A 25,843-nucleotide genomic window follows, 5' to 3' on the forward strand; every position below is an offset into this window, starting at 1 on the left:
GCCTCGTGAGAGGCTGGGCGTGGACCAAAATTATAGGCTTATCTTTCTGGAAGCTTGCGGCTGTTGGAAGAAGATATTGTTTTTCACATTAAGGCTCAAACACTTAACTTGCAAAATAGTTCTGTTATTGCTTATGTTAGTTTTTTAGACACCCTTTTTTTTTTTTTTTTTTTTTTTAAGATAAGAGGTGGTATGGGGATGAGTGTGAGCGAGAGCGTACATTTGCTCAGAGATCAATTGCTGGACCTGGACAGCACCAGCTCTGGGAGAGGGTGAGGTGTTAGAAGATGCACCAGGCAGAAGAATCTCCACGAGCAATGCTTTTTATGTAGCTATCAGCAGGTTCCTTAATGGTTTTATAACTGTAAATGCTGTCTATGCACTACTGAGTGGGAATAATGAGCATTAGTTAAAAGAGGCAAGTGAAGAAAAAAAAAAAAGTAAACCAGGACATTGCTTTTTTTTTGGTCTCCTGGCTTTAAACAAGCCACTTTGCTGCAAACCAATGATCCTGCCTTTTTTCCCCCCCCCCCAGGTTAATAAAAACAAGAAGTGGCGTGAGCTGGCAACCAACCTCAATGTTGGCACTTCAAGCAGTGCAGCGAGCTCCCTGAAAAAGCAGTATATTCAGTACCTGTTTGCCTTTGAGTGCAAGACTGAGCGAGGGGAGGAACCCCCGCCGGAAGTCTTCAGCACGGGAGACACCAAGAAGCAGCCCAAGCTCCAGCCGCCCTCTCCTGGTAAGTGGTGGTGCTGCAGCTGTAGCGGCGGGCGAGCCGGGGACCCCGCCCCCATGGAGCCCCTCCCAGGCTCTAAGGAGGCCGCTCAGAGTAAAGCAAGCAGAGCAAACCGGGATCTTAGAGAGCCAGGGGTGTTCTGTTCTGTCTTGTCTGTTTAATCAGACCCCGTTGGCAGTGCTTGAGGGAAGAAAGAATAAAATTTGGGGTATTGTCATTTCCGGTCAGCACTTTGAAGGCACTGTTCTTCTGCTTTACCTTTTTTTAGTCAAAGTAGACTTTGGAATTCTGAGTTTTATACCTTTATTCCTTACACAATTATTTTAAAATATTCCATCTGACCGTCAAAATAAGTCTCCCCAGTAACCTGTGCTAATACTGGAAACGCCACCCTGCAGATTCAACAGCCAGCTTCTACCACCTCTGCCTCTGTCAGACATGCTCCGATTTGTACGTTAACAAAATGGAATTTGGACTTAGTTTTTAATGTCCCCCGCCAAGCAAGTTTCTGCTTGTAGGGAATTCAGCAAACTCTCATGATAAAGGTCAATATAGCCCTATTTCCGAGAAAGAGTAGTCCAGTTAACTTTGACCCCAAGGTCAGGAATCTTAAAATACTGCTTAGGAATAATGGTGATTCACTTAAACTCTCATAAGCAAAATCATATGGATGATACCTGCCTTCTCTCCTGTCTCTTCACTCAACTGTGGGAGACCCTGCCATTCTTTCAGCTCTCCCGCTAGCTTTTGTTCTGCTTGTTAGTGTTTCAGATTTGATATTACTGAATCATCATATTCTGATAAATACGATATTAGAGATGGGAGGAAACTTGCATCATCCTTAGTTCTGGGTGGGGACCTCACTCAAGTTAAATTTGATCATTCTGTTGTCTGTTTCTGGCCATGTCCAAGCCCTGGGATGGTCCACGCTTAGTCACACTGTCCTGCGTACAAGATGAGGCTGATGGTACCTGCCACTTCCCCCAGCAGAGGCTTGCTTGCTCTGCAGTCAAATGATCGTAGCTCATTGCCAGTATTTCTTGAGCACTTACAGTGTGCCAGACGCTCTTCTAAGTGCTTTATCATTTGATCTTCATGTTAGCCCTGTGATAAAGATACTGTTCTAAAATCCCTGAGAAAACTGAGGCACATAAAATCTAAGCAGACTGATATACACTAGTTTGTATGAAATAGATAACTAATAAGAACTTGCTGTATAAAAAAATAAATAAAATAAAATTCAGAAATTCAATAAATAAATAAATAAATAAATAAATAAATAAATAAATGATCTAAGCAGACTGGCCCATTATTGCTAGTGAGTGGAAGAACCGGGCCTTGATCCCAGACATCTGGCTCTAGCATCAGAGAGTTAGATGTACCTACTACACCTGTGTTTAAAGTAGCATTGTAATAGGTAAACTGTTTACACATAGGACGTGGTATCTTGTGAGCCAAAGAAAGAAGTTGTTTCTCCTTTAATTATTCCCTCTAGCTGATATCTGGATGGTGACGCTAATATCTAAGGCCTCTTAGAGATCTCAAATAAATACTTTTTAGGCCCGAGGTGCACTTGTAATGAGCATACCTAGATATAGATCTGTCGGTTCTAAATACAAATAGAGAAGTCCTCCTCTCTAACCCCACCCTTAAAGATTCACAGCCTTTGCCAGTTATGGTGTACTTTAAAAACTGTGAAATCTAATTTCGAAAATCTCACAACATTAACAAGCTGCCTATGAACAGCTCCGAAACTATTTTGCCAAAATAAAAACCCGGTGGGGTGTAGGGAACAAAGTGGCAATGTCTGCAAAGATCTAAAGGTATATTTTATTTGCCAGGAAAGAACTCATGTCACTGAATGGTCTGCACTTCTGTATGGAGAATAGCTCTCCCAGTGTGCATCAGCTTCAGTACAAGAAATCCTGCTGAGGTATAGATAGTTCAGAAAGTACAGGGCCTGTTCTCTTAACAGTCAGCTCTTTCCTTTCCCCCCCCTTTTTTTTTAAACTACCGTTTTTATGGCAACATTATCGCTTTAACTGCACAAAAGAGCTTGGATTGCAGATGCGCTTCTGATAATACATTCTTCTTAGTGGTCCAAATGGAGCCCAAGTCCTGTGAAACAGGAAGCAGGGGAAGAAGCCTTCCTGAGTTTAGCCATTCAGCCAGTGCGAGGCCTGGAAGGCATCGTGCAGGGTGCACGGGGCCAGTCTGCTTGGCTCATGTGTTCTGCGCACCGCTCAGCAAGAGAGACGGACACACGGACTGGGCAGTAGGGCAGTGAGTACCATCAGCCTCTCGACCTAAGGCCGGGCATCTCCTCCAGCATCTGTGCATTGTGGCCTCTTTGATTCCAGACCTATCATTGAGGAAAATGCCTCTGAAACATTTTTATTGTCAGAGAAGGGAAACAAATTATTCCCAGGTATTCGCCATGTCAGGGCCTCATATACTACAAAAATTTTTTAAACTAATTTTCAGCCAACGTTTGTGTTCTTTGAAGTCGGTTTTTCCCATAAGAACATAACTGTAGTTTATTCCTTACCAGTACATCCAGGCAACCAACTAAAAGATTCCGAAGAAACATTCTAGATGGTTTTTTCAAATGGTCATTCTGAGCCAACTTAAATCCTAAGTGCTAATGACTTAGCATTCTAAGTCATCCCTCTGTGTTCCAGTTTTGATTTGATGCAGCTGATACGGATCTGAAATTCAATCCTGTCAGCCCCTGAGGGGTATCACCCCTTAGCCCTGGGGGCTGTACCACGATCTTCACTGTTGAGTGGCTGTGTGGTTTCTCATGCCAGAGATCCAGGTTGTGTCTTCCGGGGACTAGAGCAGGCCAGCCAAAGGAAGGCTCCTGAATGAAACCTGAGCAAGGACTGGGGGTATGGTTGTATCTCTGAGGTGCCGGCGGGGCTCTTGCTATAACAGACTGTAAAAGTTTGTGGAGTTCTAATGAACAGCCACAGGAATCGCCTCCCCAGGTGGCCTGGGCCCGCCTGTAAGCTAGAGTGGGGGAGGAGAGGGAAGGGGACTCGCCTGGGAGGAGTGCGGGGAGGTGGCAGGAAGCTCCACTTTCAGTTAGTAAGTCTGTAACCAAAAACCCATCCATCTTTGCTGGCAGGTGGCTGACTGCATTTCTATTATTAGCCGTCGGGTGATGTCACGGAGCTTGTCATGGGTTGTCGTGGATCCAACTAGGGAATCCTCAGTGGAAGATAAATGAGAAAGGGGCTCGGGTTATAAACAGAGGTGCCCTCTGGATGACCTCTGGTCGCTGTAGACCTGGGACATATCAGCTATTGCTCTTCTCCCGACCCTACTTCCCGTCACCCCAGCCAGAACTGGGGCACCGGGTTCATGCTGTGTAAATTATCTTCCCAGCTAGGAGTCTGGCTGTACAGTCTCAAGTGTGTGGATGCACTTAACCTTCAGTAACCTTTGCATTGTTTACTTTCGAGTATACATCTGTAACTTCTGGCACAAGGTAGGGATATCCTGGAGAGCCAGCCTCCTGGCTGCCTTCTTTTTTTTTTTTTTTTTTTTTTTTTTCCCTAAAAGGAAAGGAAAACACACCAGCAAGAGGGGAGAATTTTTCCTGTTTTTTTTTTTTTTTCTTATTAGCTGTAAATGTGAATACTTGTAAATAAGGGTCATTCTGAGATCACAGCCTTGTGAGCCATGCTCCATGGAAGATGTACAGACGGCTGTACAATCTGCTTCTTGATTTAAGAAACCAGTTATTTCTCCTTCCAGCCCTATGGCGCAGTCATATGTGTAGGGTTATCCTCACACATTTGTCAAAGACTCTACTTTTTTCTTTTATTATATCTCCTTTTTAAATATGCATTTCCAGGGTTTTACCAAAATTTGGTTTGTAAGCATGAGTTGGTAAGTTTTTATTTTAAGGTATCTACATCTAAGAAGATACCTACTTTTGAAGTTAGTCTTCCTGGCGCCTGTGAGAACATCCCTGAGTCACTCCAGCCCTAGGCACCCAGGGGAGATGTTACGGAACAAGCTCCCCGTTGGCTAGCATAGTCGTCAGTGTTCATTCTCGACATGGCCAGGACCCAGGACCGGGCAGACCTGGCCTCGCTAGCGAAGTCTGGGCTCAGCTGAGGCTTTCTGAGGAGAAGCAACAGGCTCATTGCTGTTTCTTATGCCTTTGTAGCACACTCCGTAGTCTCCACTGATTTGTTCAACTCCATTTCCTCTAAAGTGTGGGTGGTGGTAGCTGTGGTGAGCCTTTGGAACTTCATAGCAGAGGAGCCATGGATAATAATATATGCAATATTATTGTTTACAAGCAGCCATTAATTCTGTTTGTTAGGGTTACCGTTCTGAAAGTAGTCCTTGTAAACTGTATGGGGGCAGGAATTCTTGTCTTTTTCTGTCTTTGGTGCATCCAGCTGTAGAAAACAGCCTACAATATAGCAAGCACTTTATTCATTCAATTACTAGTTGTTTAATTAATAAGTGAAACCAGGATCTATTGAACATCTAACATGCTAAAGACTGTGATCAATGATAAAGCAAGAGCCCTTAAAATATTATGCTTTCAGGTGGGCTTAATTGTTTGCAAGAATCCCACTTAAGTTTTTAAAAGATCTGCTCAATTCTGAGCTCTGTTATTATAATGCAATTATAGTTAAAGCCAAGTCTTGTAACTCTGGTACTGACATTAAAGAACTCCAAACCAATATGACTTGTGTTCTGTAAATAACAATATAATTTCATAGCTCTAAAGATGACTATTAATGACAGCATAGACATATCCAGACATTGAGAAGGCATTGAAATGATATAAAGCTCTGTATTAATTTGTATCATTGCTTTACAATGTAAACACTTCTCATTGCCTAAGACCCAGATAATTTTTCTAATTTGTTTCTATAACAGCACAATAGTCCATCAAATTGATATACCAAAATTTTCATCCCATTTTTCCTTACTCTCAGATATTCAGATTATCTCCATTATAAACAACACTGAAATAACATTTTTCTGCCGAAAGCCTTCTTTATATTAGGTTATTTTCTTGGGATAAAGCAATTACCCAGTCAAAAGGTATAAATATATTTTATGGCTCACATCTGAAGTGTGTTGCCAAATAGTTTACCAAAAAAAAAGCTTTTACTAATTTTCACTGTAAACAATGTAAGAGCAATTAATTTTACTACATTGTTACCAGCAATGGATATTGTTACTATTTCTACATAAGATGATGTCTTATTTCCTTCCTTTTTTTTTTTTCAATAACTATCAAGGATGAGCTTACTTGATAACCTCTAGATTTCCCCCCATTTTCTCTTGGTACTACTACTATCAGCTAACTCAGGATCCTTGCAAGGTCCACAGACTCCCCAGTCAACTGGCAGTAATTCCATGGCAGAGGTTCCAGGTGACCTGAAGCCACCTACTCCGGCCTCCACCCCTCATGGACAGATGACCCCAGTGCAAGGTGGAAGGTATGTTGAAACATCTCTGTGAGCCATACAAAATCGGATTTGTCTATCTTCTCATTTTTCTGGAGCAAATTTTTTATAGAGAGAGGCAATGGTGTTCTCTAGTGAGTTTTTAAATATTAACTACCACTAGTTTTATTCATATGATTTACTTCGGATGGTTTTTGCAGGTACAGATTTCAAGGTTGGCTTATTTTCTCAGTAAGTGTTTGGAGGTGACTAATGCTCTGTCGTTAAGCTTTCATGTCTCTCATCTTATCAGAAGCAGTACAGTCAGTGTGCATGACCCATTCTCAGACGCAAGTGATTCATCGTTCCCAAAACGCAACTCCATGACTCCGAGCGCCCCATACCAGCAGGGCATGAGCATGCCAGAAGTGATGGGCAGGATGCCCTACGAGCCCAACAAGGACCCCTTCGGAGGAATGAGAAAAGGTAAATGCCGAGGGGCCTCTGTGCAGGGTTGGTCCAGGGGGTGTTCTACTGTCTGCCATCCCATGACTGATTCACTGATCCATTCGAGACATATTTGAGTCCCAGCTCCCCAGCCTACTAAATTTCTGGCCTTGGGCACAGTACTTAGCATCTCTGTGCGTCTGTTTCCTCATCTAGAAGTGGGGATAATAATGGGCCCCAAGGATTAATTGAGTTAATGCACGTAAACGCAGCCCTTAGAAGAGTGACTGGTATGTACTGTAAGCAAACGTGCTCCCAGTGCAGCCTGGAGTTGGTGTCATGGTCGTCATGGCATGACCCGGGCATGGGGCTGAGGGCCAGGTAGAATGCTGGTAAACCAGACAGTCCCTTGTGGAGCTGACGGTCTACAAACAAGAAACAAAAAGTAAGTTAAACCACATATATATGATTAAGGATGGTGGTTGATGGAAGGAAGGAAACAAACAGGCAAGAAAGGACACAAAGAGCAACGACGCTGGGTGCAGGTCATGGAAGGAGGGGCATCTCCTAAGGAGGGGGGCAGGGAGGGGAGGGCTCAGAGGAGCTGTCAGTCATCTGCTGAGACCTGGGGAGCGGGAGTGAGTCGGGGAGGAGCCAGGAGTTGGGGGGGCCGAGGCAGGAGCAGGGCTGGTGTGTCTGAGGAGGTGCAAGGCTCCTGGGGCACAGAGAGCAGGGGGCCAGCTCAGCACGTCGAGGCCGACGGGGCAGAGCCTTGGTGCCTTCCTAGGCATGTTGATGAGTTTGGGGTTTTATGCAGGAAGTGCGGTGACTGGGTTTTTTGTTCAAAATAAGTAAGTAGATAACTGGATGTTTATGGAGAACACATTGGAGAGAGGTGAGGGTGGAGATGGGGAGACCACTGTCCTAGTCCAGGGAGAGGTGATGGGTCGGAGTCAGACCCCAGCAGGGAGCGGGAAGTGGAACCACCCAGTATATACGTTGGGGGGTAGAAACAACAGGATGTGCCGATGGACTGAACGTGGGGAGAAGAACCAAGTGATGGTGACTGAGAGGGTGAAGATGTTACCACCTGAGTGTGGGCAGTTGGGAAAGAGAGGGAAATAAGGTTGGCTGTTACTACCTGTGGTGTGGACATCTGGGAAATGAACAAGCTAGAGAAGGAAATCCCGAGTTGACTTGTGGATAAGTCAGGGCGATAAGTGGTGGAGGGTGTGTCTGGAGCTGAGCAGAGCGTTGGAATTAGGTATAATCTTGGAGAACTAAGCAGAGAAGTGGTATCGACAACTGTAGGATGGACGAGGTCACCGAGAGTTCTCACTGACATTAGCAAACACCCAGGGTGGGTTTCTCCTTCGTGGGTATCAGCCCCCAGCCCTCCCGTAGCCCCGAGACTGTAGCCATCTAAGCCCGTTTTACCTCCTCCAGTGGCATCCACGTGCCAAATGTTGTTGGCACTCTTCCAGATGCAGTTGAGTCCTGTGAAATTGAGGCATGATATGAATATTTTTTGAAAAGCGTACAGAAACATGGTGGATAATATTTTTATGGAAGTACTTATTCTGGGATCCCTTAAATGATAGTACTTTTGCTGTATTTAGATGTTTGGGGTACATGAATTTCTTGATACTGTCTTGAGTAGAGAGAAACATAAAGCCCAAAGCCTCGACTTTCACAAGTATTACAGAGCAATGCAAAATAAAAATGAATAATCTCAAAATTTTAAATGTTAGGCATATTACCATTTAATTAACAAATGAGATTGTATTTCATATGTATTTCAGATATCTGTTATACAAAGCAAGATCATCTATAATTTTTCCTTTCAAAAAGTTTACGAGCTGCTTATTCCAAGTAAAGATTTTGCAGAACATGCAGTAAATCCATAAGCTCAGAAATTGGAAAGCTTTGTGAATGTTGGCGTTAGCTGCCTTCCTTAGTGGTATGAGATGCTAGAAGGAACATGTTGTTAGTGCTGTTGGTGGATGGATAACATTTTTAGACTCTGAAAATATGACAATAACATGGAAAAAATAATTAAGTTTTGGAATCTGGTTTCAAAAGTTATTGTGAAGTATTCCAATATCCTACCCATATGCTATGTTAGACAGCAAGATTTCTATTTCTTTTGTTTCTGTGTGCCGCTAATTTTTTTATAATGAAAATAAACATGGGAGTGGGGGGTGCCTGTGCATTACCTGGCTAGACACTAGGTAGCTCTACAACGTGTTCTCATCAGCTGTGTGAATGGTGCAGTGGCTCAGCGGGAAGCTCTGCCTTGCATTTCCCCAGGCTATTTCAGCTCACCCGCTACCTTACGGTACTGGTGTATTTAGTATCCAGTTAAAGCAGGTAAACAGAAAACCCACAGGAAACATATTTTCTGACAGCCCTACCCCCTGTATAATAAAGTTTTCCGTTCCTCGGTTCACCATACTGTGGCGGCGAGCGTGGCGGCGAGCTTGGTGGCGCTCTGATTTTTTGTTGAACGACCAACGTCAGTGGCTGTCACGCTCCCCGTCGTTGGTGTTGGTATTGTCGCTCCTGCTGCCCTGTAGTGTGGTGGTGGAGTAGATGAAAGAGCCCAGTCTGAGGCTCAGCAGCCCTGAGTAGCCTCGGCCCCGCCTGTCCACCTGCCTGCCTTCCCCACCTGCTCACTTAATTCATCACTGATTGAGGGATTGATTGATTAACTGCTTGTAAGTGAACAATAAGTGAATATTTATATATTGTTTAACTTAACAGTGTTTTTATTTTTATTTATTTTTGGCTGCGTTGGGTCTTCATTGCTGCACGCGGGCTTTCTCTAGTTGCGGAGAGAGGCCAGCGGGGGCTGCTCTCGTTGTGGTGCGCGGGCTTCTCACTGTGGTGGCTTCTTTTATTACAGAGCATGGGCTATAGGTGCGTGGGCTTCAGTAGTTGTGGCTCACGGTCTCAGTAGTTGTGGCTCGTGGGCTCAGTAGTTGTGGCTTGTGGGCTCTAGAGCGCAGGCTCAGTAGTTGTGGCTCGTGGGCTCTGGAGCGCAGGCTCTCAGTAGTTGTGGCGCACGGGCTTAGTCACTCCGCGGCATGTGGGATCTTCCCGGACCAGGGCTCGAACCTGTGTCCCCTGCCTTGACAGGCAGATTCTTAACCACTGCGCCACCAGGGAAGCCCAAACAGCGTATGTTGAATATTTATTAGCATCTACACATACAGTCCTACTTATTCTTTTTAATGCTCTAGCAGTGGATGGTTTGTTTCATAATATTTTGCTATTATAAATAATGATGCAGTGATTATTGAAGTATGGCTGTTTTTTCACACTTGTAAGAGCGTTTCTGTGAAATAGATTCCTAGAAGAAGAATAACTGCATCAAAGGATAAGAATTCTTTTTTCATTTACTGAGTATCTTCTACTATTGTAACAAACTATCCCAAAACTTAGTAGCTTTAGCAACAACACTTGATTCTGTCTCACAGTCCTGTGATGGGCGGGGTGGCCCTGGGCTCCACACATGCTCAGCTGGGGCTCTGAGGCGGCCGCTGTCCGCTGAAGCCTGACGGAGAGCTCTGCTGAGCTGGGGTGTCATTTGAATGGCTGTGTCACCTGGAGGCTCCGCTGGGAGCTCCTGGAGCTGTTGGCGGGGGCCTCCTCCGTGGGGCCTTTCCACGGGGCCTCTCCATGGAGCTTCTTGGGCGCCTCGTGACATGGTAGACGGGTTCCAGAAGGAGCACTCCAAGAGTGCAGCCTCACTTGCAGCTGCTCACAACCCTCTGCTGCATCACATTTGCTGGTACCCAGCCTCCTAGTGGGTGGGACTTCACAAGCTATGAACGGAACACCCAGAGGTGTGCTTCTTTGGGGGGGTCACCAAAATATAGCCTATCATAACAGGTATTGGCAAGTTATACCAATTTAGTACTCTTAACGTGAGCATGTGGGTCTCCCACACTAAGAATGATTATTATCAGTGGTTTTAGTATTTGCCAATCAGATTGGGAGAGAGGGAAAGCCTCACAGTTGTTTTAACTTGGATTTCCTTAATTATAAATGAGATCGTACATCTTTCCATATATTGAGCAGCCATTTATTTGTCTTTTCCTGTGAATGTCCATCGATGTGTTCACCCATTTTTTAATTTGATTGTCTTTTTTCTTATTGATTTTTAAGAACTCTTTATGTTAGGGAATTAAGTTATTTGACTTTAGTTATCCCCCTTATTTCTGTCTGTCTCTGTTTTTACATCTGTAAAATGGAAAGTAACCTCAAAACTGGTTCTACTGCAGGTTGATTTAAGATCTTGTCAGATATAAAGTATGTGAAAGCACCTTACAAAGCAAAACACCTTCTACCGGTGTCAGGCTTCATTATTTGCACCTCTCTACCAGCCAAACAAATTTTATCAGCTCACAAACTTTTAATCGGCTTTTATCCCATGGAACATAAAAGTAACCTTCAGGTGGTAGTAGTACGGTATATCAATTAAGATTCGCATTAAAATGTTTAATTTGCCTACAGGCTAGTTTCTGGGCTTGACCCAATTCAATTTCCTTCAGGCTCTGAGCTAATGCTAATTTGCATATTTGACCTAATTGACACCCTACCCCTTGTTAGAAATAGTTGTATCTCATCCCTTCTTGAGCTGTTCCTAACTCCCTAGTGATTTTCTTCATCCTGATTTTAGAGTGAGTCAGCGCGCATGGGTGGTTATGTTAAGGTTTTCACTTTTTTTTTTTTTCCCCTAGAAGGGAAGGGAAGTAACTCTCTCTCTCTCTGTTTCATCACTTCCTTACAACCATTCCATGAGGTGATATTCCCAACCACGTTTTATAGACAAGGAATTAAACTTAGAAGTTCAGCAGCTTACCCAAATAAGTATGGATCTGGGCCTGTGTTTGTTTCCCATATTACTGCATAACACAAACTTGTGGCCTAAAACAACATACACGTGTGCCTTCACAGTTTCTATGGGTTCTCAGCTCACAGCAGAAATCAAGCTGTCAGCCGGGACTTCATTTCTTCTGAGCTTGTTCAGGTTGTTGGTGGAATTTTTTCCTCGCAGTGGTCGGACTGAGGTCCCGTTTTCTTATTGACCGTCATCTGGGGCCTCCTCTGCTCCTAGAGGCCTCCGTCGTTCCTAACACGTGGGCCTCTCAGGCCAGCGGGAGAGCGTCTCCACCTTGCTCTTCTCTCACCTCTAGATGCTGATCTAAAGGGCCCACGTAGGTGCTCTCCCTTTTGGTTAGCTCAGCCAGCTGATTAGTGACTTTAATTACATCTGTGAAATCCCTTTTGCCCTGTGATGTAGCATAATCCTGGGAGTGACGTCCTATCACATTCGTAGGTTCTACCCACACTCAGAGGGAGAGACTCATACAAGGTGTGTGCGGGGGTGGGGAAGGGGGACCTCAGGGCCCATCTTGACTCCAGACCTTATGCTCTTTCATCGGTATTGTTGTCTGTCATATTAAGGATAACAGCAATGACTAGAAAGGGATGTTTGGGCCCTTTGGCTTTTGAAAGCGCCTAATTTTTTGTCTGTTTCTGAAAATATTGCAGTGCCTGGAAGTAGTGAGCCGTTTATGACGCAAGGACAGATGCCCACCAGCAGCATGCAGGACATGTATAACCAGAGTCCGTCTGGAGCGATGTCCAGTCTAGGCATGGGGCAGCGGCAGCAGTTTCCCTATGGAGCCAGTTATGATCGAAGGTGAGTGTTTCCTAAGGTGAAGGTGAGATGACTCGCTAGAAACTGTGCCCTCCTCACACACACGTTTCTGAGCTCGGGGAGCCGATGGAGTTTCAAAGGATTGTGCGCGTCAGATGGCTGCCTTCAGTCAACGACTGTAACAGGACTGAGGAGAAGGACCTTGTCCCCAGGCTACCAAGTACAGCTGTATTTTTATTAGCGAGTGCCCCAAAGCACAAATTAGAAATATGCTGGGGCTGGGCTGGCCAGGGCAAGAGTCTTCTCCCTCAGGATGCAAGAGCCAGGGCTGTCAGCACACCGAGATCGCCGCCTCGAGCTTCCACACCTGGCTCCTCCTGTGGCCTCAGCGCCTGCCTTTCTCCCAGAGGCCGAGGTCTGGGCAGTGGTGCCACACTGGGCTGCCAGCAGGCTCAGTGGTAGTGGCTCTTGGTAAGGTCTTCCAGGTGTTGTTTTTTCAGTTGTTTCCACTGTGAACATTTTACACAGGGAGGGAATACTTTGTTCCTTAATAAACATCTCTGAGAAAAGCCAGGGCAGCTTTTTTTTTTTTTTTTTTTTTTTCAGGACAGCATCTTGATATTAAAATGGCAAGTAAGGTTGCACTACTGGCCCAGATTATTTTAATAAGATAGAAGGAAAGTCATTGAAATGTCTCTGAGAGGAAGCTGCTTCCTAAAATAGTGGCTTAGGGTCGACTTCTTTTTGTGAAGAAGGCCCCTGACCTTGGTCCTTACCACGAAGCCCCTTCCCTTGGTTGGCACGTTCGTTACCTCGCTAACGGAGAAGGGCTCAGAAACAAAGCCTTCAATTTAACATTTTTAAAGAAAACCAGTGGAGGTGCACTAGAAGTCTCCTTTTCTAACTGTCGCCGCACAGGCAGCTCTCAGGTCAGGCAGTGGTTTCCATCGTTGCCTTGGGATCCCATGTGGCGAGGCCTCCGTCCACACTGGTCCCCTTTCCTCAGTACACATGCTGTAGGTTAGGTAGTGAGGTGTCCCCTGGTTTAACACAGAGGAAAAAAGGTTTGAAAAATCACTGTTTTACCAAATAAGGTTTCTTTTTTTTTTTTTTTTTTTGCGGTACGCGGACCTCTCACTGCCGTGGCCTCTGCCGTTGCGGAGCACAGGCTCCGGACGCGCAGGCTCAGCGGCCATGGCTCACGGGCCCAGCCGCTCCGTGGCATGTGGGATCCTCCCGGACCGGGGCACGAACCTGTGTCCCCTGCATCGGCAGACAGACTCTCAACCACTGTGCCACCAGGGAAGCCCCAAATAAGGTTTCTTCCTAGCATTCTCTATGAGCCTGGTTCTTGAGTTACACAGCCTCACATGCTCAAAACCATGTGGTACTTTCTAATAGTGACTCAGGAATCCCGACTTCTTATTCTGACCTCCTAGTGAAGGTTTATTTGTGAAATCTGCCTCAGTCAGTTACCATTGTGTGATGTCTAGTGTACTGGATCAGGGTTTAACTAAGGTTTGGTTTGTTTTTAAGGGTCCAGGAAAAGCTTTTGGTGAGGGTAGGGGTGAGGGGTAGACTGATGAAATTAAAGTGGAGAATAGTCATCCTGGGACACATATTCTTAAAGGAACCCAAGCAAATATGCTTTTCTAGGGCTTCCCTGGTGGCGCAGTGGTTAGAGTCCGCCTGCCGATACAGGGAACATGGGTTCGTGACCCAATCCGGGAAGATCCCACAGGCCGCGGAGCGGCTGGGCCCGTGAGCCACGGCCGCTGAGCCTGCGCGTGCGGAGCACGTCCGAAGCCTGTGCTCCGCAATGGGAAAGACCACAACAGTGAGAGGCCCGCGTACAGAAAAAAAAAAAAAAATATATATATATATATATATATATATATGTATATATGCTTTTCTGTTTCTTCTAGAATGCTTTCTGGAATAGTGCATGGCCTAGGTTTAATAGTCATTTTGGCTCTACCACATTAGGATTTACCTCATTAAGTTTTCTCTTCTGAAAAGTGTTACTTGTTCAGCTGAATTTTTTTTTTTTTTTTTTTTTTTGTGGTACACGGGCCTCTCACTGTTGTGGCCTCTCCCGTTGCGGAGCACAGGCTCCGGACGCGCAGGCTCAGTGGCCATGGCTCACGGGCCTAGCCGCTCCGCGGCCTATGGGATCTTTCCGGACCAGGGCACGAACCCGTGTCCCCTGCATCGGCAGGCGGACTCTCAACCACTGTGCCACCAGGGAAGCCCTCAGCTGAAATTTTATCCACGTCAATTATATTTTTTTCCTCCTAACTGTAAGCTACCTTCTAGATATCCAAGTCATTAGTAAAAACTTCCTATGTATCTGTTTTACATGTGATATTCTAAAAATTCATTTATTTTCCTTCTTATTCTCACTCCTTGACCAGTTTAGGAGTATATTCAGTCCAGGTATTCTCTTTCTTACAAGATTCAATATACTAACTACACCAGCTTAGTTTTTAAGTTTTCAATTCATTGCTCTTTTTAACATGCTATTTTTATGGTATTTATAATTTCTCAATATGAAATAAATGTATTGTTCATTCCCATTTTAAGATTTAATAGAAGTACGTAAATCATCCCTGTTATTCTTTTTTGTAGCCTTTTAGGGTCATAGGACTTTGAAATTTTGAGTAGTTTTGAAATTTTGAGTAGTTTTGTCTATACTTAGTATCATTTGGATTGATTTTGAAGTATCCCTTTAAAAACTTGCACATTTTATATTCATGATGAGAAAGTAAGACATATAAACATTTTCCACCATTATATGCCAATGTTCTGGTACTCCTAGAAATACTGCTTTGATTCTTTGGTTCTCCTGTTATTTCTTTCTTTCTTTTTTTTTTTTTAGATTTTTAATTTATTTATTTATTTTTGGCTGTGTTGAGTCTTCGCTTCTGTGCGAGGGCTTTCTGTAGTTCCGGCAAGCAGGGGCCACTCTTCATCGCGGTGCGCGGGCCTCTCACTATCGCGGCCTCTCTTGTTGCGGAGCACAGGCTCCAGACGCGCAGGCTCAGCAGCTGTGGCTCACGGGCCCAGTTGCTACGCGGCATGTGGGATCTTCCCAGACCAGGGCTCAAACCCGTGTCCCCTGCATTGGCAGGCAGATTCTCAACCACTGCGTCACCAGGGAAGCCCCTCCTGTTATTTCTTGCCCTCGTTAATACCTCACATCAGCGTGTGCCATGCCCTCCCCGTCCCTCAGTGGATGGGCGGGGCCTCTCTTCAGAGGAGGAGGGTGTCGGCCATCCAGCGAGGCTCCTCCCACCCACCGGCCAGGGATTGGCAGCGTCCCCAGAGTGGGTGCTGCCACCCCTTCTGCTGGGAGCTGAACTGCTGCTGCAGCTCACAGCGCCTGTCAGGAGGATGCAGTGGGGTTTCCAGAAGTGGACTCTTCCTTCCTCTCTTGGCCTGAGGTCCATGGTAAGTGAAGTTTTCTTTGAATGCCTCATTCTAGGCATGAACCTTACGGGCAGCAGTACCCAGGCCAAGGCCCTCCCTCAGGACAGCCAGCATATGGAGGACACCAGCCGGGCCTGTATCCACAGCAGACGGTGAGTTGGTGAGCGGCATGCATCTCTGTGCTTTCTGTTTAAAATTCAAACTCATACTACTTCTGGACAGTTTTAGGAAGTATAACAAAAATGACATATAACAATCAGGTTATGTTTGTTTATGCTAAAAAATATTCCTAGGATTTTGAAATCAGCAAATTAGAAATAGCTCTTGAAAATATAACATGTCGTAGGAAGTTAAGGACATTCATCCTTGTAAATAATAAGCCCAAGTTCAAGTATGGTTTAGACATATGTGTGTTCTGTGTACTATTGTGTCAAATGACATTTTAGCACAAAAATTTGTCGATATGTTTTAAAAAGGATATGTAGGGAAAACAACTTAATATTACATACTAATAGTGAAAGTTAATTTGTTTTTAAGAGTAAGATATTAATGACCGCATATTTTCACTTTATAGGATAGGTGTTAGGTTCATGCTGTTTACACAGCGCTGCAGCTCAGAGATGGTGAAGTATGTGAGGTAACCTTGCAGTTATCACGGCCAATGCAGAGGATTGCACAACATGCTGTGGCTTTTCAGACACAGGAATTTGCTGTTTCTAAACAACTTTTCAGGTCTAAGACCTCTTGTAAAATAGAAGGGATTTTAAACATTTAATTTTATTGGAGCATGTTTCTACAGTGAATTGTATTACCAAACCAACTGATCTTAAACAGTTTTCAAGTAAAGTGAAAGAACGCTAATTAACATAGGAGCACCTCCCTCCTTCCCTCTCATCAGGAGCTTCCCACCCTGATCAGGTGCTGGAACCCCCGGCGTCCCTGGGGAGGAGAGTTAGGACAGGGCTGCACCAGCCCTGTCCTCACAGGCTTTCATGGAGACTGTGACCCAGACAAGCTGGAAGTCGGGACGGGGCCATGGACTGTCAGGTGTCAGGGGCCACAGGTCCAGTCTGAAGAGCCAGGTTCTGTGTGGAAGTTTTTCTGTAAAGTTAGGCCCAAGGAGTCTGTTGAACCCAGGACCCCTTCGGGCTGGCCCTCAAGGTGCTCAGTCCCTCCCGATGAGGTCTCTCTCTACCTACGGAAGTCACCCTGGTGCATCCCCAAGCCCCTGTTCGGCAGTGCCTCTGTGGTGGTCACCAAAACCATACTCTCCCCAAATTGCAGCCCCGGAAAATACCAGGCGAGAAGCCTTTTTTTTTTTCCCCGCAGAAAATTTGAAGCACATGAAAACAAACCGCAGAAGCTCCTTCAGAGTACGTGACATGGTTTATGTAATACTGAATACAGTGCGTAAATTGTTAGTCCGTAGATGTTGTGGGAGCTTCCCATATTCATTTTGAAATGAACATTCCACCAGGTAATAACTGTTTTGCATAATTTAAGTGTGTGATTATACCTGTAAAAGCACATCAGTATGATTTGTCTTTGTGTGAATTTTCAGAATTACAAGCGCCATATGGATGGCATGTATGGGCCTCCAACCAAACGCCACGAGGGAGACATGTACAACATGCAGTACAGCAACCAGCAGCAAGAGATGTATAACCAGTACGGAAGTTCCTACTCCGGACCCGACAGGAGGCCCATCCAGGGACAGTACCCGTACCCCTACACCAGAGAGAGGATTCAAGGCCCGGGGCAGATACAGGCACACGGGATCCCCCCTCAGATGATGGGCGGCCCAATGCAGTCGTCCTCCAGCGAAGGGCCTCAGCAGAGTATGTGGGCGACACGCAATGATATGCCTTATCCCTACCAGAGCAGGCAAGGCCCCGGCGGCCCTGCACAGACACCTCCTTACCCAGGCATGAACCGCACGGATGACATGATGGTACCTGATCAAAGGATAAACCACGAGAGCCAGTGGCCTTCTCACGTCAGCCAGCGTCAGCCTTACATGTCCTCTTCAGCCTCCATGCAGCCCATCACGCGCCCGCCTCAGTCATCCTACCAGACGCCACCGTCGCTGCCAAACCACATCTCCAGGGCGCCCAGCCCCGCCTCCTTCCAGCGCTCCCTGGAGAGCCGCATGTCTCCCAGCAAGTCCCCGTTCCTGCCCTCCATGAAGATACAAAAGGTCATGCCCACCGTCCCCACGGCCCAGGTCACGGGGCCGGCCCCTCAGCCGCCCCCAGTCAGAAGGGAGATTACCTTTCCTCCTGGCTCTGTGGAAGCGTCACAGCCCGTCTTGAAGCAAAGGCGGAAGATTACCTCAAAAGATATTGGTAAGCGCTCCCAAGCCTCTGCTCCTGAAATGAATTCCTGTCGTGGTCTAGAATTTTAACTTTACGTTGGATGTAGTTGCTTAATCTCAAAGGGATGCCATCCTGTGACTACAGACTATCAGGACGTGTTTCTGTGCAGGAGCAACAGTTGGAAGCCGCTCATGTGAATTAAGCAGTAGTGCCAGAGGAGAGCGAGGGTTAAAATGGCATTTTTACGTGTGAGTGTTATTTGTGAGAGAGGGTAGAGCTCCAGGTGAGAGGCCAGGGATTCCTCGGTGACTGTGGACTGTGTTTTGGGCTTAAAGATTTGATCTTAACCAAACACTTCATCTCTGCCATGTGTGCCTAATAGAACAGCTGCCAGGCTGATGAAACGCTAGGGCGGCCTGAGAAGATTTGACGGCAGGTCACTCTAATTTTGGCAACAACATACAGACAGTGAGTTTCCCCAGGAGCTAAACAGAAAACTGACTGTGCTATGTAGGTAGATACATGATGTGCAGTACGGAACTTCATATGACACGATACACAGAATTGTTGTAATCCGTGCAGCACTGCTGATAGCGGCCGAGGATCTCTTTCCGTTGAACGCTGATGTCACTTATTCATCCTATTCGGAGCGTTCTGAATGCTAAGAAGAGATTCGGAGTATCTGGGAGTACCCGGAGTTTTTCTGCATTATTTTTGAAGTACTTTTTAACACAGCAAAGGAAATAATAGAGTTCAGTTGTATAAAAATTTTTTTCCAAAAATCTCAGAATCACTTGGCTTGAACTCATTTGCAGTGATTAGAAAATTAAAGCCATTAAGGATGTTTTCAATCACTGGACATAAGGATGTATATGGGGGGTGGGGAGTAAGGAGTTCTACATAGAGAGGGTACTGGAGGCGAGAGAGAGATAGACCCTGAGCACCGTGTTACGTATGGAAATATATATGTAAAAATATACGCATGTATTTGTGTGTTTATGTGTGTGTATAGATGTTTAAATAAATAAATATATATTTATTTATTTAAATTTTAAAAAAATTTCTTAGTCCATGTTATACCAACCTAGGGAAACTTATGTTCCTTATTTTAAAATGAAAGCTTGCCTTTTCTACTGCAAAAGTATTATGTGCCTATCTTAGAAAATTTGAAAACTAGATGAAATTAAAATAAAGGTGGAAACCCACGGCCCCACACAGGAGCTTGCTGTTGGCGTCTGGCCTGGCTGCTGCTGTGGGGAGTTCCGACTGCTGGAACCACGTGCTGCCGCCGGTTCCTGAGATGGCTTCACTTGAAATTTCAGACACATGATGGGCCTCTCCTCCCAGCCCCATCTTTTGACAGATCTTACAGATCTTTCCTCTTATCGCTCTGGCTCAAGCCAACCTCCTGAAAAACCTGAACCGTCAAAGTGCTAATACTTGTCAGCAGCATGTTGTGTGGGCAGGAGCTCAGACAGAAGACAGCACGGGAGAATGAAGACTGTGTATCTGAGAAGGTGCTGTTTGGGAATTAAATTCTGCTTATATCCTGCGTATTCACCAGCCTTCGGAAGATGCCACTTTGAGACATTTGTGAACGGAGCAAAAGAAGACATACAGAAAGGCTCATTCATGCTTACCCACTCCCACCTCTGTTTAACCTGCAAAGCAAAAAGCTCTTCAACCACAGTTTCTTAGTGCAGCTGTCACCTCCACCTAAGAATCTGAAATGACCATGTTTAACTGTCCCTCAGAACATTTGTTTAAAATCAGTATTTAACTTAACACTCTGCTTCTTTTTCTTATTCTCTTGTTATTTTCTATTCTTTCATGCGTAGAGTTAGTATTAATCATATCCATGTTTTTTCCCCCGTTTTTAGTTACTCCTGAGGCCTGGCGTGTGATGATGTCCCTTAAGTCAGGTCTTCTGGCTGAAAGTACTTGGGCTTTGGACACTATTAATATTCTTCTATATGATGACAGCACTGTCGCTACTTTCAATCTCTCCCAGGTAAGGCAGCACCAATCCAACTGAGGACCAAATTAGAATAAGAAAGTGAAGTAGTGCATAATGCTTATTAAGCTAATGCCTAAGGTAATTAGCACTCACCAGCTAACATTTTTTTTTATCATTGCAGCTGTTATAAACCAATATCAATCAATGTATAGTTGTCTGAGAATTTTGTCTGGAATAATAATTTATTTCAGTCTTTAGTATAACTACACACATACCTATATTTCTCATAAGAAAATAGTGACCTTGTATGCACATGTGTGTATGTATATGGAATAGACAATAGTGGTAAAATTAAATTGTTGTTTAGAATGAATATTAGCAGGCCAATGGGAATTAATCCAAATGTAACATAAAGTTATGGCTGTAGTCAGTGTTGGATGAGACATTACCATGCAGTAGATAGCAGTGAGACATTACCCTATTTTCCAGGGGGACCTAACATCTTTCTTTTATTAAAAAGAAATGTGAAATTTAAAAAGAATTTTTATATTATAGGAAATGTATAGTATTGGATTGGCCAGAAAGTTCGTTCGGGTTTTGTCTGTTATGGAAACCCGAACGAACTTTTTGGCCAAACCAATATGACGGAGAAGTCGAGAAAACAGTTTAAGAAACCCCCTTGTACCCATCGTTCTGCTGCAATAGTAATGAGGTCATGGCCAAACTTGTTTCTTGGTCTATTCCCTCTGTCTCTGCCTCCCTCAAGGCTATTTTGAAGCAGTCATTTACAAGCCTGCTACTTAAAAAAAAAAACCCTCCTTTGTTCTGTTCTAGTCTTCAAGTAGCTTCCAGCGTAATAGCTAGAAGAGAGCAAGGGAGCAGAGGGTTAGGAAAAAGGCCCAAGAGTCGGCTGGACGACAGACTTGTAAAGAAACATCTAGAAACGAAAATCAGAAAAGGGTACTTTCCGTTCTGTGTATGAACAACTCTGCTTTCGCCAAAAAAAGCCAAAACATCTAATTGCATTGCTTCTACTGAACTAGGACCAGAATCTTCCACTTCCTCTTTCTTCTCTCATTTAAGTCCTCATTAGAGCCCTGAAAGGCAACTCTTCAGTTGATAGCAAGTATATTAATAAGGTCATAAACACTGCATGAAATACATTTTAACAGAAAATAAGTATTACAAGAATATATACTACCTTTGCTAGAGGAATAAATTTTCGTCCTTATGCTAGGTGAACTAACTGCTCTTGAGCACACTTTTTCATAACCAGAATTGTGTCCGCAATTTTCCCTCTTCCCTTGCCCTGGGAAGAAACTAAGCTTTAAGTCGGGAGCGGGGTGGGAGGGGGAGTGACATCCAAACCTCCACCTGAAAAATTGTGCCTTCATCCCCTAAAGGCAAGTACTATCTGGTTGGTCCTTGGGTTTCCTCTTACTTCTTAATAATTGTTTCAAACCCACTTTCAGGAAACTTACAGCAGGATATGAAATTATGGTTGATTTCCATAACATCTGTCCTTAAGAAATCCTTGTTCACTTACTTACCCTTTATCATCCCTAAATGCAGCGGCATGGGGTTGAGGGAGGGGATCAGGCCAGTTGCTAACCATGGAGTATGTTGGTTTTCTTGATATAAACATTTGCTTAAAGGAAACAGAGATGGTTCTCATAGTGGCTTTTGTCTTTCACCTGGAGTTGTGAATAGCTGAAATATAAAAGTGCATTCTGTGAAACATTCTCATTCATTTATCAGGGACTAAATTGATTTGTGTTTATGAGCTACTACATTGCTGAAATTATCTTCTCCCCCAAATATATGGAGAATGTAAATTAGAATAGCCTATGGCACCTGAGACAAAAATAACCATAAAATCCTAAGAATAATAACCATAAAAATCCAGGCAAGCAAAGTTTCAGATAAATAAGAGGACAGACTCAGTTTGGGTAAATGAGTCTAGAAAATCCACGTTCCCACTCTTCTAGTCATGATTGCATTGTGTCTAAATCAGAAACAAAGGTAAAGAACAGCAGAGTTCTCCCTCACTGATAATATCAGAAATGTGAAAATAACAAGTAAGTTTTCATGTTGATACTGTAAGAAAGTAAACAGCAAATAAGAAAGATGGTAAATGTTGGTTTGATCAATAATGAAAAATTCAGGAAGATAGTTCTAGCTGACATATGGTTTCTCTTTCCTGGCCTAGCCAAAAAGGAATTAAAACATGAAATAATCATAGCAAATGCATTGCCAGCTATCAGCATTTTCACCCACTCAGTCACACCTGAGGTTATGACATGGTACCTCTTCTCTTTCTCGTCTCTCTAGTTGTCCGGATTTCTCGAACTTTTAGTAGAGTACTTTAGGAAATGCCTGATTGACATTTTTGGGATTCTTATGGAATATGAAGTGGGAGACCCCAGCCAAAAAGCACTTGATCACAATGTGGTAAAGAGAGATGACAGCCAGTCCTTGGCCGACGATTCTGGGAAAGAGGAAGAAGATGCCGAATGTATTGATGAGGAGGAGGACGAGGAGGAAGAGGAGGAGGAAGATGGTGGGAAGGCGGAGATTGAGGACAGGAGCAGCACGGCTTTGGCCTCCCCCGATGCCACCGCGGTTCCAAAGGAGAAGCCCAGGCAAGCCAGTAAGTTCGACAAGCTGCCAATAAAGATAGTCAAAAAGAACAACCTGTTTGTCGTCGACCGGTCTGACAAGCTGGGTCGTGTTCAGGAGTTCAGCAGTGGACTTCTGCACTGGCAGCTCGGTGGTGGGGACACCACTGAGCACATCCAGACTCACTTTGAGAGTAAGATGGAAATTCCTCCTCGCAGGCGTCCACCTCCCCCTTTAAGCTCCACAGGTAGAAAGAAAGAGCAAGAAGGCAAAGGGGATTCTGAAGAGCAGCAAGAGAAAAGCATCATTGCAACCATCGATGATGTCCTGTCTGCTCGGCCGGGGGCTCTTCCTGAAGACGCACACCCTGGCACCCAGACCGAGAGCAGTAAGTTTCCCTTTGGGATCCATCAAGCCAAAAGTCACCGCAATATCAAGCTGCTGGAGGACGAGCCGAGGAGCCGGGACGAGGCTCCGCTGTGCACCGTCGCGCACTGGCAGGACTCACTGGCTAAGCGCTGCATCTGCGTGTCGAATATCGTCCGGAGCTTGTCTTTTGTGCCTGGGAATGATGCTGAAATGTCCAAACATCCGGGCTTGGTGCTGATCCTGGGGAAGCTGATTCTTCTTCACCACGAGCATCCCGAGAGAAAACGAGCGCCGCAGACCTACGAGAAGGAGGAAGACGAGGACAAAGGGGTGGCCTGCAGCAAAGAGGAGTGGTGGTGGGACTGCCTCGAGGTCTTGAGGGACAACACGTTGGTCACCTTGGCCAACATTTCTGGGCAGCTAGACTTGTCTGCTTACACAGAAAGCATCTGCTTGCCAATATTGGATGGCTTGCTGCACTGGATGGTGTGCCCGTCGGCAGAGGCACAAGACCCCTTTCCCACTGTGGGACCCAACTCTGTCCTGTCGCCTCAGAGACTTGTGCTGGAGACGCTCTGTAAACTCAGCATCCAGGACAACAATGTGGACCTGATCTTGGCTACGCCTCCATTTAGTCGTCAGGAGAAATTCTATGCCACGTTAGTTAGGTACGTTGGGGATCGCAAAAACCCAGTCTGTCGAGAAATGTCCATGGCGCTTTTATCGAACCTTGCCCAAGGGGACGCGCTGGCTGCAAGGGCAATAGCTGTGCAGAAAGGAAGCATCGGGAACTTGATAAGCTTCCTAGAGGATGGGGTCACGATGGCCCAGTATCAGCAGAGCCAGCATAACCTCATGCACATGCAGCCCCCGCCTCTAGAGCCCCCTAGCGTGGACATGATGTGCAGGGCGGCCAAGGCTCTGCTGGCCATGGCCAGAGTGGACGAGAACCGCTCAGAGTTCCTTCTGCACGAGGGTCGATTGCTGGATATCTCGATATCAGCCGTCCTGAACTCTCTGGTTGCGTCTGTCATCTGTGATGTACTGTTTCAGATTGGGCAGTTATGACATCAGTGAGAAGGCAGCATGTGTGAGTGAAGACTAGAGGCTCCCGTATAACTGGCTGTTTTCTGTTCTTGTTTCTCCAGTGTAGGAAGATGGAAAGAAAACCTTTGCCCCTCTGCCCCAGCCACTATTTACCAATTGGGAATTAAAGAGATAATTAATTCGAACAGTTATGAAATTAATATTTGCCATCTGTGTGTATAAGTACATCCTTTTGGGGTTTTTTTTTTTATTTTGTTGTTGTTTTTTTTTAACCAAAGTTGCTGTCTAGTGCATTCAAAGGTCACTTTTTGTTTTTCACCGGTTTTCTTTTTAATGTGCTTTTTCCATGTCTTACTGCATTTTTTGGGAAGCGAATTGACTTTAAAGAAAAAAGTTACGGTAAAAGATGCTAAGATGGGAAAATATCACCACACTGAGGCAAAAAGGTGAAAAATTATCAATTTCCTAGCTGTGTTATTCTTCAAATAATGAAAAAATAAAAACTGTATCCCATCGCCCAAAGCTCTGTGCAATAGAAACTTCTAGAGATGTAGGTATAGGGGCTCACGGAGGTGTGTCAGTCAGCTGTCAAAGTATGAAATGATACTGGTTTCTCCACAGGAAAATGGTTACATTAGGCTAGGAGCAAAAACAATGTTTCTTTAAGTTAAGATTGAAAACACATACCTGACAACGATCAACAGAAATTGCTTCCTCACCACTACCGTCATGTCTGCTGTCTGTTGTTTGACCTTCCACATGACAGTTCTTCACAATTCCTTTAATCATTTTTTAAATATTTTTTTTACTGCCTATGGGCTGTGATGTATATAGAAGTTGTACATTAAACATACCCTCATTTTTTCTTTTCTTTTTTCCTTTTTTTTTTTTTTTAGTACAGAGTTTTTAGTTTCTTTTTCATGATGTGGTAACTACGAAGTGATGGTAGATTTAAATAATTTTTTATTTTTATTTTATATATTTTTTCATTAGGGCCATATCTCCAAAAAAAAAGAAAAAATACAAAAAACAAAAACAAACAAAAAAAACAAAAAAAAAGAGGGTAATGTACAAGTTTCTGTATGTATAAAGTCATGCTCTATTTCGGGAGAGCAGCTGATCACAATTTGCTTCATGAATCAAGGTGTGGAAATGGTTGCATATGGATTGATTTAGACAATGGTTACCAGTACAGACAAAAAGAAAAAAATACAGCTAAAAGGAAGAAACACAACTTCAAAGATTTTTCAGTGAAGAGAATCCACATTTGTATTTCAAGATAATGTAGTTTAAAAAAAAAGAAAACAACTTGATGTAAATTCCTCCTTTTCCTCTGGCTTAATGAATATCATTTATTCAGTATAAAATCTTTATATGTTCCACATGTTAAGAATAAATGTACATTAAATCTTGTTAAGCACTGTGATGGGTGTTCTTGAATACTGTTCTAGTTTCCTTAAAGTGGTTTCATAGTAACCAAGTAACAAGAAATAGGGGAAAAACAGCCCTGTACTAACTTAGCCCCTCGTTAAGAAACCCTGAGGCCGGGAGGGACCTTTAAGGGTTACCTACTTGAGAGTGGGGAGCAGCAGTTTGATTTTCTCAAAGTATTTAGCTAATTAGTCTTTGTTTGAAGCAATCAACTCTAACAACATTGAGGTATGAGAATTTTCAGTGTGCATGGGAGGTGGCTGCTGGCCCTTGAGGTGAGATCCCAGGAGCTCACTGGCCTGCCAGGTTTTAACACCCTGCCTTTTTCTATCCCCATCTTAATTTCGATCAGAGTTCAATCTATTCCATGTTTCTCTCGTGTGCCTCAAAGTTATTTTGCA

General features: G+C 44.4%; 1 protein-coding gene across 3 annotated transcripts in view; it reads left to right on the forward strand.

Moving 5' to 3' along the window:
- Positions 1-24,149, forward strand: part of ARID1B (AT-rich interaction domain 1B) — a 409,620-nt gene extending 385,471 nt beyond the window's left edge. For all 3 annotated transcript variants that reach the window (XM_079716084.1, XM_079716085.1, XM_079716086.1), the window contains 8 exons: positions 536-740; positions 6,076-6,214; positions 6,474-6,646; positions 12,167-12,317; positions 15,760-15,856; positions 17,266-18,049; positions 19,900-20,030; positions 22,308-24,149. In XM_079716084.1, the coding sequence (XP_079572210.1) occupies positions 536-740; positions 6,076-6,214; positions 6,474-6,646; positions 12,167-12,317; positions 15,760-15,856; positions 17,266-18,049; positions 19,900-20,030; positions 22,308-24,032 (3,405 nt within the window). In that variant the 3' untranslated portion in view covers positions 24,033-24,149. The remainder of the gene's footprint in view (positions 1-535; positions 741-6,075; positions 6,215-6,473; positions 6,647-12,166; positions 12,318-15,759; positions 15,857-17,265; positions 18,050-19,899; positions 20,031-22,307) is intronic.
- Positions 24,150-25,843: the final 1,694 nt, after the last annotated feature.

The sequence above is a fragment of the Hyperoodon ampullatus genome (genome assembly GCF_949752795.1).
Source record: "Hyperoodon ampullatus genome assembly, chromosome: 12".
In the NCBI taxonomy this organism is placed as follows: Eukaryota; Metazoa; Chordata; class Mammalia; order Artiodactyla; family Ziphiidae; genus Hyperoodon; species Hyperoodon ampullatus.